The sequence below is a fragment of the Mobula birostris genome, chromosome 1, assembly GCF_030028105.1.
Source record: "Mobula birostris isolate sMobBir1 chromosome 1, sMobBir1.hap1, whole genome shotgun sequence".
Taxonomy (NCBI): Eukaryota; Metazoa; Chordata; class Chondrichthyes; order Myliobatiformes; family Myliobatidae; genus Mobula; species Mobula birostris.
In genome coordinates this window covers 165,668,788-165,681,124 of record NC_092370.1, presented here as the reverse complement: position 1 = coordinate 165,681,124, position 12,337 = coordinate 165,668,788, and the positions used below count along the sequence as shown (strand labels likewise).

The following is a 12,337-nucleotide window of genomic DNA, read 5'->3' as shown; positions in this document are numbered from 1 at the left end:
TTGTATAATGAGTAATAGGGTCCTGGGGAGCTCTATGGAACAGAGGCACCTAGGAAGACAAGTGTATAGTTCACTGAAAGTGGCTTCTCAGGTAAACAGTGTAGAGAAGAATGCATTTGGCATGCTAACCTAATTTAATACACTCAGTAAGTGTATTGAGTATAGGAGCAACAAACAATCTTCTGGAAGAACTCAGCAGCTTAAGCAACATCTTTTGGAGGAGCTTGTCAATCTGCTCCTGATTCCAGCATCTGCAGTCTCTTGTGACTCAACTGAGCATGGGAGTTGGGAAAGTTATGTTGCAATTGTATAAGATGCTGGTAAGTACAACTAGAATACCTGGTCACCCTCTTATAGGAAGTATGTTATTAAACTAGAAAGTGTGCAGAAAAGATTTAGATTAGATTATGAGGACACACAGTCCTCTCTTATTGTCATTTAGTAATGCATGCATTAAGAAATGAGACAATGTTCCTCCGGTGTGATATCACAGAAACACAGGACAGACCAAGACTGAAAAACTGACAAAAACCACATAATTATAACATATAGTTACAACAGTGCAAGCAATACCCTAATTTGATGAAGAACAGACCATGGGCACGGTAAACAAAAAAGTCTCAAAGTCTCTCGAAAATCCCACCATCTCACGCAGACAGGAGAAGGAAGAAAACACTCCCTGCCATGAGCTTCCAGCATCACAAACTTGCCGATGCAGCATACTGGAAGCACCTGACCACAGTCCGACTCTGAGTCCGTCCGAAAACTTTGAGCCTCCGACCAGCCCTCCGACACTGAGCACCATCTCTGCCAAGCACTTCGACCCCAGTCCCGGCCGCCAGCAACAGGCAAAGCCGAGGATTTAGGGCCTTCCCCTCTGGAGATTCTCGATCGCACAGTGGCAGCGGCAGCGAACCGGGCATTTCAGAAGTTTCTCCAGATGTTCCTCCATGCTTCTCACGTCTCTCTCCATCAAATCAGAATTGTGCATGGCATCCTACTTACAAATACGATATCATTCACCGGAGAGGTCGCACGCACTGCGCCGCGCCACCATCTTCTCCTCCCTCCTCAAGAATGTCAAGATTTACAAGAATGTTGCCTAGAATTGGGGACTTGGGTTACAAACTAGGACTTCCTTCCCTGGAAGGAAGGAGATTGATTGAAGTATGTAAGTTCATGAGGGTCTTATATGGAGAAGAGACACATAGTCTTTTTCCCAGGTTGAAGACAGTAAAAACAGGAGACCAAGGTTTAAAATGGACAACAGGGGCAGCTTCTTCATGCAATAGGTGGTACACTTTTGGAATAAGCAGCCATCAATCATGGTTGAGATGGGCATATCAGCAATGATTAAGAGCTCTCTAGATAAGTACATGGATTAAAGAAGTTCAGAGTGCTCTGGGCCCAACACAGGCAGATGTAACTAGCCCGCTGCAACACGGTTGGTTGACGTGGGCAAGTTGGGAGGAAGAGCATGCTTCCGTGCTGTATAACTGAATCTGCTCTGCTGCTGTAACCTACTCTCAATTCTCCACCTGTGAAGCTGGATTACAAATTTGTGTTTGTATATTGTCCTTGACCTACTACTACACGCAGAAGAATTACAGTCGGCACTCCTTATCTGCGAGGAATTGGTTCTGGGACCCCTTGCGGATACCAAAAAACATGGATGCTCAAGTCCCTTATTCAACCTGGCTCAATGCGGTGGACCTTAGGACCCAGCGGAACCCCGACCTTAAGTGCAGTGGACATTAGGACCTGGTGGCGGAGCTCTCAATCTGCAGTGTTTCTGTTCATGAAAATAATCACGATCACGATTGAAAATAAAGTGGAAATAATAAAGAGATCGGAAGGAGGTAAAACGCCATCAGTCATTGGAAAAGCGTTAGGCTACAGTCGGTCAACGATCGGAACAATTTTAAAGGATAAAGTGAGAAAGGTCTTGCCCTGATGAAAGCTACAATTATTACTAAGCAACGCAGTGGTTTAATTATTGAGTTTTGGGGTTTTGGGTTTTTGATCCTCCACATCAAACTGGCACGGATGGAGAGCGCGCTCGGGAGCGGTCTGTCACTGGATTGAACTTGGGAACTTCTGTTCCTGAGCCCGGCGCTGAAACATACGTTTCTTAAGTGTTTTATATGCATAGAAAGTAAAATGTATACTATATACTAAGACAAACGTTTGACTAACTGACGCTAAATAATACTGGATGTACCTGTTCTGACTTAATAAGGGAACTTCCGGTTTTTTTTGATCCCGATCCACGATAACCTATGCACATCCTCCTGTATACTTTAAATCATCTCTAGATTACTTATAATACCTAATACAATGTAAATGCTATGTAAAATAGTTGCTAAACTGTATTGTTTAGAGAATAATGACAAGAAAAAAAATCTGTACATGCTCGAACAACAAGTGCTGGAAGAGCACTTCCGGGTTTTCTAGATTCGCGGTTGGTTGAATTCGCGCATGCGGAACTCGCGGATAAGGAGGGCCGACTGTACGCTGGAGCATAATTAGAATTTAATGTTGTGCTGTGTAGGTATGAAGCTTATCAACCACTTTATCAAAGTGATGTTTTAAGGTGTGTCTTCAAGTGTGAGGGCAAAGGGAGGAAGAGAGAATACAGAGGAGTTTAGGAGGAGAACCAGAACCCAGACAGCTGACTTAAGTGCTAGTAGGGCAGATGCATTTGGGGAAATAGTCTAAAACATATCAGAAAAATGGACAATTCTCGTTGCCAGGAGCTTTTCGCTGTCGTAGGAAGCAGGGGTCTGAGCAGAGATAATGTGTTGTTTTCCTGCATTTGTTTCTCATAACTATGTTTGTACACTACTGATGTTCCCATTTCAATCAAAGCATTCTGGTGTTTGTTTCCTGGATATAGGGCCAGAGGAGATGTTGGGAAGGATGTGACTTTCAGTACTGGAGATTGGCTCCCAATCTAAGTGCTGGCTCAATGGGATCTGGGCAACAGAGTGTTAGCGTCATTGGAGCATAAGTGATGGGATGCTGGCCGGGGGAGCTTTGAAATTGAGCTTAAATTTGATGCCAGGAGATACTGACGAGATTGAATCACAGTCTAGCTGTAAGAAATTAATGAAACTCCAGTGAAGCCCAGTTAACTTGATATTAACCCGGGAATGAATTGGAGATTTACATAATCAGTGTAACAGTGAGTAGAAGACTTCCGAAAAAGCTCTTAAAATCATAGCATTATACAGCATGAAACCAAGCACTTTAGCCTAGCTGGTCTATGCTGACCAAGACGCCCACCTAGGCTAGTCCCATTCACTGGCTTTTGGCCCATAATCTTCTAAACCTTCCCAATCCATGTACTTCAATTCTCTTTTAAAGTTGTTATTTTACCTGCATCAACCACTTCCTCTGACAGCTCATTACATATAAATACCATGCTTTGTGTTAAAGGAGTTGCCTCTCAGATCCTTCTTTCTTTCTTTCTTTATTTATTTATATACAGCACGAGCCTTTCGGTTAATGGTAAGGGTCCATAGCATAATATGGTTGGGGAACCCCCGAATTTTAGAGCTACTGCGTAGTAACAGGCCTTTCTAGCACAATTGCACCCTTGTGACCAATTGCCCCGCTAACCCATACGCCTTTGAAATGCGGGACAAAACTGGAGCACACAGAGGAAACGCACACGGTTACGGAGAGAACGTACAAACTCCTTACAGATAGCAGCAGGAATTGAACCCAGGTTTCCAGAGCTACAATGGCGGTTTGCTAACCGTTGTGCTATTGTGCTGCCCCATTCTTTTAAATCTTTCCCCTCTCATCATAAACATATGCCCTCTAGATCTTGAATCCCCAATCCTGATAAAAAGACTGAGAGCGTTAATCCTCTCTATAGCTCTCACGATTTTATACACCTTTATAAGATTACTGCTCAATGGTCGGGTGACTATTGCCCAGTTGATTTTCAAATCAAGAGAAAAAACATCTGTGAGAGATTTGTATAGCAATTTCTCAAACTCAAGTTCATCTCAATGCACATTACAGCCAGTCTACGCATTCTTCCATTTCCTAGGAAGATTACTGCGTTCCTTGAAAATGATACTGCAAAAGTTCATGAGATTGATTTCTAGAATGAGCTGTATTGTGACAAAGTATTGAGTGGGATGGGTTCACTGGAGTTTAACTGAATGAGAGTGACTTCATGAGAACATTTAAGATCCTGAGAGAGATTGTCAGTGTAGACGCAGGGAAGCTGCTTCCTCTGGCTAGCAAGTCTAGAGCAAAGGGGTACATTTTCATAGTTGGCGAGTAAGGCATGAGCAGAATAAGACCAGTCAGCCAATTGATTCTGTTCTGCTATTCAATCCTGGCTGATTTATTTTTCCTCTGAACCCCATTTTCTTGGCTTCTCCCAGTAAACTTTGACACCTGATTAATCAAGAACCTGTCAACATCCACTTTAAATACACAATGATTTGGGCTCCATAGCCATCCAGAGCAATGAATTCCACTGATTTGACTTCTCTGGCTAAAGAAATTCCTCCACACCTCAGTTCTAAATGGACATCCCTGTGTTCTGAGGCTGTGCTCTCTGGTCCTAGACTCACCTGCTATAGAAAACAACCTCCCCACATGCACTCTATCAGGGCCTTCCATTATTTGATAGGTTTCAATGAGATTCCACTCTCATTCTTGTAAATTCCAATGATTACAAGCCCAGAGTCATCAAATAGTCCTCATACATATTAACCCTTCCATTACCAAAATAATTCTTGTGAACTTCCTCTGAACCATTTCCAATGCCAGATACAGAACCTAAAAATGCTCATAATAATCCAGGTGCAGTCTGATCAATGCCACATAAAACCTCAGCAACACACCCTTGTCCTTGTATTCTAGTCCTCTCGAAATGAAAGTTGACGTTGCATTTACCTTCCTTACCACTGAATCACCTGCAAGTTAACCTTTAGGTAATCCTGCACAAGGACTCCCAAATTCCTTTTGCACTTCTGATTTTTGAATTGTTCCTCATTTAGAAAATAATCTATGTCTTTATTCCTTATACGAAAGTACATGAGAATACAACTTCCCTACACTATATTCAATCTGTCATTTCTTTGCCCATTCTCCCAATCTGTCTAATTCTTTCCACATACTCCCTGCTACCTCAACACCACCTGCTCCTTAACGTATCTTCGTACCATCTGCAAACGTGGCCACAAAGCCATCAATTCCATCATCTGTCATTCCGTTAACATACTGTATAATGAGAAAAGAAGGAGTCCGATACTGAACCCTGTGGAACACTCTTTGTCGCCAGCAACTAACCAGAAGAGAACCCTTTATTCACACTCTTTGCCTCCTACCAATTAATCAATGCTGTATCCATGCTTGTATCTTTCCTGTAATAAACATTGTCAAAGGACTACTGAAAATCCAAGTAAACAACATCCATTGAGTCTCCTTTGTTTATCCTGTCTGTTATTTCCTCAAAGAATTCCAACAGATTTGTCAGGCAAGATTTCCCCTTCAGGAAACCATACTGACTTTGGCCTACTTTATCACGTGCCTCCAAGAACCCCGAAACTTCATCCTTAGTAATGGACTCCAACATCTTCCCAACCACTGAAGGCTGGCTATCTTGCCTATACTGGGAGTAATCCAGAGATTAATACCTTGGAGGTCCTGCTCTTCAGCATCTTTCCTAACTCCCTACCCTACCCTTTCTACCCCTGTCATTGGTGCCAATGTGCACCACAACCTCTGGCTTCTCGCTGTGCCTCTTGAGAATCTTCTGTAGCTGCCCTGCTACATCCTGGACCCCTGCACCAGGGAGACAACGCTCCATCCTGGCTTCTCTTTTATGGCCACGGAATCTGCTATCCTTCCCTCTCAGTATCAACTATCACTTTCACACTGCCTGACTTTGTACCCTTCCTTGCTGAGCCTCAGAACTGGCCGCAATGTCAGTGGCCTGGCTGCTGCTGCTGTGCCCTGATAGGTCATTCCCAACCCCCAGCTCCCCCCAGAACAGTACACAAAGGGATCTACCTGTTGCTGAGGGGAATGGCCTCAGGGGAATCCTATAATAGCTGCTTACTCCCCTTACTTTTTCAAGTGGTCATCTACCTACTATCTGAAGTCTACACCCTTGGTGTGAACCCTTTGGTGAAAGTTTCATCTTTGAGGTTTTCAGTCTCCCAGATGGCCCTGAGTACATCCAGCTCCAGTTCCACTTCCCCAACTTTGTTGGTCAAGAGCTGAAGTTGGGCGCACTAAGATGAGATGAGAAGTTATTTTCACTCAGGATTGTGAATCTTTACCACTCTTTTTCTCTGTGAGGTTGTGTAGGTTTATACACTTGGGGAAGTAGGAAGGGATGTAGGGCCGACAAGAAAGTGGGCTTGACCAATAACTAACCTCAATCTAATTGCTGGAGCATTATTAATGAGGTGCTTAGCCTCCAATTTCTAATGAAATATCTTTGAAGTAAGGTCACTATTATGAGGCACTGTCTGCCTGAAACAGCGCTGTGATTAATGAAAAGTCCTTCTGTTTGAGGGTTTATTAGTAAGAGAGTTATTCCTGGTCAGCGTACTGGGAGAGAACTCCTTCGATTATTTTCTATTTGGGTCTGAGGGTCACCTCAGAATATCATCTGTGTATGATTTACCCGTCTTACCCAAAAGGCAACGCCAGCAATCCTGTAACACTCCCTCAGTACTATCATGTGAATATCAATTTGATTATGTCAACAAGTCTAATTTAAGACTTTGAACCAAGAACTTTTGACTCAAAAGTGAAAGTTCTACCAAATGAGGCATTTGGTATTAAAAGTATTAGACTATTCAAATCAGACAACTGGGAGACTTATATTTGTTTCTGTTATGTTAACAAATAATTATTCCTTCACAATACAGGAAGAGGTCTTAGTTGTAATGAGTAGAGTATTGGGATTGGTCCAATCTTTGGGGAATTCCAATGTTCTACCACCCTCCCACGTATTCTTCCTTGTCTTTTGAAGATGAAACCTGTTCAACGTTGATGGCTAGTATGAGGTAACTGGCAGTGAGGGTCTTGGACTGCACAGTTGCACCCTCGAAATTGTTGATTCTGTGGGAACAAGTTCAATGTCCTTTGTGTGTTTACCTTTGTGCCAACTTTTGACACTACAGAAGTTCAAGGTGGTGGGCCAGACACAGGTGTCAGTGCTGGAGTTTTTATTACTCAGCCTTTTATTTGGTCTTTTAAGGCTTTTTAGTGAAGTTCAATAGGACTGTACACACCAAGTAGAAAAGACCAGGTAATGTGGGAACATAGTAATCAAAGTGTAACAAGATCGGCTTGTAGGTTCTGAGAAGAAATCCAGACTAGGATGTTCAAGGACCCAACAAATAATGCTTCATAGAAGGAGGCCGTGTAAGGTCTTATTTTCATGTTGTCTGAGTAGAGGCATCGAGACAAATGAGAAGTAAGCTTGCAAGAACATACATCCTTGTAAGAGACAATAAACCTAGTCTAGAAAGATTGAGGGGTCATGTAGTGGACAACCAGCTCTTTTGAGGCTCATTTCTTTAGTGAAGAAAGACAGACTCTAACCAAAAGCCCAGGTGAATATTTGAACCAATTCCCTCCTCAGACACAATGTAGTATACTCTGTCGCAGGGATTGAACTATTTACCTGTCAAGAAGCTGACATGATCAAGCATCCCCATTTCATTCCTGTCATATATTGTGTCTGTATGAATTTTTTAAACATTAATAAAAATGACCCATTGTGTCTCTTTTATCCAGTCCTACCAATCTTAATATTTTTAATCTCTTCTTTTACAGGTGACAAACTGCCAGTGGCAAAAGCAGGAGGAGACCGATTTGTACAGCCAAATGAGGAAGTAACTCTGAGTGGGCTGGAGAGCAGAGATGACTATAATATTAACAGTTTTGATTGGAATCTTGTCCAGGGAGATCCTTCAGTGAAGATAACGGTAAGTGTCCAACAAGAAGAGAAATCTCCTCAATGAATATGCAACGGTGATTCAGTGCCTGAAAACAAGGGTTTCACTGGTTTCTGTTTGAAACTGTAATGTCCAAGTGATATTGACTTCTATGTTTACCCATTAATTTTTTCCTGCTGATATTTCCAAAACATTTTGTATCTTATGCATGCAAAATTGAAGTTATCAGTTGTTTTGATGAGATAAGCTCCTAGAGACAGGAGAGAAAATGGATTGCCCTGTACAATGAATTGAAATATTACCAGACAGCCTCCTCTTCAACTCTACCTCACCAAGCTCCACATTTCAATATCTTCTGCAGTCCATGCTCCTATCTTTCCCTTTGTCTCAGGTGAACCTCCAAGCATGTGACAGCACTGATCTATCCATGGAGTCCAATAGAATGTTCCTTGAAACACTTTCTGAACCACATTGCCTCTAATATCATTAACCAACAGTGCCGACACTCTCCCCATTGACCTCAACCCCAACACCAAATCAACGCCACAGCTTCTCCCATACCTCTCAGCCTCTCTTGCCCACCCTAATGTCTTTCACCCTTGTAGCCCATCGCCACTGCTGCTGTATGTGGAGTCCAAGCCATTCTCAATTGTTGAGTCATCTTGGCAATATTTAACAATGCCATCCAAATTAGAGTAGAGTTCCAAATCCTACTCTGTCCTCTTGGCCTTGACGCCCAGGATAATCATTGCTGGAGTTGTTCTGACACCATCTGCTTCTAGTGCGTACCATAAACAAAATGGACTGGAATTACTTGATTTGACAACACTTGATCCCACACCCACAACCTTGACCACCAAAGAAGGCAAGGGCAATGGGTTTGTGGGAGCGTCACTGCCATCGGGTGGGTGACACAGTGACACAACCTGAAAGCTGTTGCCTCATTGGTCCAGTGACTGGGGTTTGATCCTGACATGTGATGCTGTCTGTGTGGAGTTTACATGCGTCTCCCTGCAACTGTGTGTGTTTCCTCCCACGTCAGGTTAGTGGGTAAATCAGTCATTGTACGTTGCCCATGGTAAAGGGTAGAATCTGGGGCGGCTTGATGGGATTTGGAGAGAATTGGTCACAGGGAAAACTGGGGAGGTGTGATTGCTCTGTGTGTCAGTATAGACTTAATAGGCTGAATGGCCTCCTCTGGTATAAAGAAATATAGAATTATGGTGCACATAGGATTGCTCTCAAAAAGATCGGGTCAAGTTCCTAAGACCTGGATGTGCACTAACCAAAGGAATAAAGGTTGACAAGTGAGCCTCTTGGATTTTGTTCTGCTACTGGTTAAGTTCGCTCCTGATCTTCTAACAAATATCCACTTCCCTGCCTGAACTCTGTGCTCAAAAGTCAGCCTTGTATGCTTAAAGGAACCTCCAGAACCTCCAGTATATAATTTCAAAGAATTACCATACTCTGAGTCAAGAAATCTTTCCTCACTTCATTCATAAACAATGAGACTATGCTCTCTCCTTGGAACCACTCAGCCAAAGGACAGATTAAGCTTTGTGCCTTCCAGGATTCAGAGTGTGATGGGGTCATCGCTCAAGGCTGATTTATATTTGTGCGTACTAGCTTACGCCGTAGCCTACGCAAGTGGGCTACGCCATTGTGAGCATTTATACTTGTACGTTGGTGTGTCTGCGTTGCTCTGCAATTCACCGCCAAAACGCTAGTTGGCGGTGGGGTTTCTGTACCACTGTGTTGAGTTTTTTCATATCGAAACTCAACACGAAGAAACTCAAACTTCAAATAATGGCGACTGAAATTGAGAGAGGGTGAATTTTCTCTATGTACAGTGTAGTGTCACTTTACAGAATCGGGAATTTTGAGCCAAAATTGATTTGTCGAAAAAAAAATCAGCACGTACAATCATGCGCACACACCTGCCCTTGCAAGGCTTCGTGGTCATGGTAGTCTTTCTCGGGGAGAACAAGTTTAAAGCGAGCGTCTTTTTCTGTAAAAGCCAAAATCCTCTTTCGGTTAACGAAAACAGGTACTAATGATTAGTTGCATGGTGGGTTTCCTTGGGGTTTTTTTTTCCATTTTTTTTTTCTTATCGATATATATGGAAAATTAATATATAACTATATTACCTTGTTATTTTATAACTAACTTACATTGTTTGCATTGTTTTTTTTGTATTAATATTACTTGTATATTTGTATCGTAACAATGTATTGGTTGTTATATGTTTTACCTTTTGTATACTAATTCAATAAAAAGATTTAAAAAGGAAGAAAAGGTACTAATGTAGGTCCTTCGTAAAAGCGAAATATGTCCTCCATAATTTTGGAGGTCTGTAAAGCTTTATGGAAAGCATTGCAGCCAGAGTTGCTACCAAGCGGACCAATCACAGTTGTTTTGATCTGCGTCGCCACGATGTGCAGTTACGTTTTGGGAGAGGTGCACGTTAGGCTATGGCGTAGGGTTTGCATAGAGTACAGCGTAGGGTTCGCGGCTATGCTGTACCTACGGCATACATTTGACACACAAGTATAAATCAGCCTTCACCGTTCTCAACTCCATTGAACATAGGCCCAGCTTACCTTACCTGTCCTCATGGACAATCCTCAGCCTGTGAATTAATCGACCAAACTAATGTTTTCAGTTTTTCTTCATTGCGTATGGAGGCTAAAGTTATACCAGGTACTCAGGATCATGCCTCACTAAAGCACTGGGTAGTGATAGAAATTCAAGGTTCAAAATTGTTTAAAGTCATATCCAGTACTCAACTGTAAAGGAGAATGAACTAACCATAGATTGATTGTACTGAATACTTCATGGTCGCCAAACAATTAGTACTAGAACGTACAATCATCACAGCGATATTTGATATATCTGTAAAGTGATGCTAGGAGCAGGAGTGTCTGAACATAAGTTGACTCTAACAGGAAATGCTAAAGTAGTGGTGAGGGTGGGGGGTGTGGTAGACAGGTAGGTTAGTGGACGGAGATATTGATCAGATTTTCTGTTTGGGGAAAGTAACTGTTTTTGAGTCTGGTGGTTCTGGTGTAGAAGCTGCATAGCTGCCGACCTGATGGGAGTGGGGCACACAGTCCATGAACAGGGTGGGTGGAATCCTTCATGATGTCACAGGCTCTTTTCTGGCACCTTTCTGTATTTATGTCCTTGATGGAGGGTAGGCTGGTGCCGGTGATACAATGGGCAGTTTAGACTACCCGTTGTGGAGCCTTCCTCTCCGTCGTGCTGCATTTTCCGTACCGTGCAGTGATGTAGCATGTTAGGATGTTCCCCACTGCGCATCTGTGGAAAGACATGAGTATAGATGTGCACTGTCCAGCTTCTTCAGAGGTGTCGTTGACCTTTCCTGATTGTGCAGGATGTGTTCTGAGACCATGAGACATGGTGCAAGATATACACTCCCTCAGGCTTGGAACTGTTTATTTTTCCACTGCTGTGCCTCTGATGTAAAAGGGAGTGTGAGGTGCGAGTTCTCCTGAAGTTGATGACCATCCTGTTTGTCTTGTTGACAATGAGGAAGAGATTACTTGGCACCAGGCCTCGAGCTCTTCCAGTTCTTCTCTGTAAGACGTCTCATTGTTGTTGATGGGCCCTACCACTGTCGTGTCATCGGTGAACTTAGCTGTGTGATCACTCGGCTGTTAGTCCGTGCAGTCATGTATGAGCACAGCGTACAGCAATGGGCTTAGCACAGAGCCCTCGAGGGGCACTCGTATTGAGGATGTTGAGGAAAGAGGGATGGTTGTGCGTCTTGACGACTAGCACCATTATTAGGTGCCAAAGATGCTGCAGTGTTTCTGCGTTTCACCTTTTAATAAGACTTCCTTACTCTTGTACTCCCAACACTCTTAAAATAAATGAAACACCCCGGTTTCCTTGGCTGCGCAAGTCTAGGGAAGACACTCTCAGGTCCCACCAAACTCATGAGATTGAGACGGCTCGTCCCAGCCCAAACCCCGGTTTGTGTGGCTGCTGTGTAATTCGCTACCCTGTTACAAATTAGTGCCACAAAGTAACAGACAGCACACTGCATACGAACAAAGGAATTATATTTATGAATCTTAACTAAAGGGTTAGTAAAGAATAACAAAAAAAAGGGCCCATTTTAATTAAACAGTCAAATATTCATAAGTCGGGGCTCATCTTGAACTTTTCTGTCACCCACGCGCTGGGTCCTGGGTCAGTGTGAATGCCCACACCACCTTCCGAACGTCTCTCGCAATCCATCCTGAACAAACGGGTCTCCCACCGGATCGTATGCTACGACCAGTCCTCCTCAGCGTCTTCTCTCTTCATCTTCTCTTGAACAAAAGCCCAAGACCAACCTTATTGTCCCTCACCAAGAAAAACCTCCCACT

The 12,337-nt window shown here is 43.1% G+C and overlaps 1 protein-coding gene across 1 annotated transcript in view; it reads left to right on the top strand.

Moving 5' to 3' along the window:
* The window catches only part of LOC140201411 (kunitz-type protease inhibitor 1-like), an 81,518-nt gene that overhangs the window by 30,642 nt on the left and 38,539 nt on the right, over nt 1-12,337 (top strand). The window contains exon 3 of the mRNA XM_072265479.1: nt 7,822-7,973. Within this exon, the coding sequence (XP_072121580.1) occupies nt 7,822-7,973 (152 nt within the window). The remainder of the gene's footprint in view (nt 1-7,821; nt 7,974-12,337) is intronic.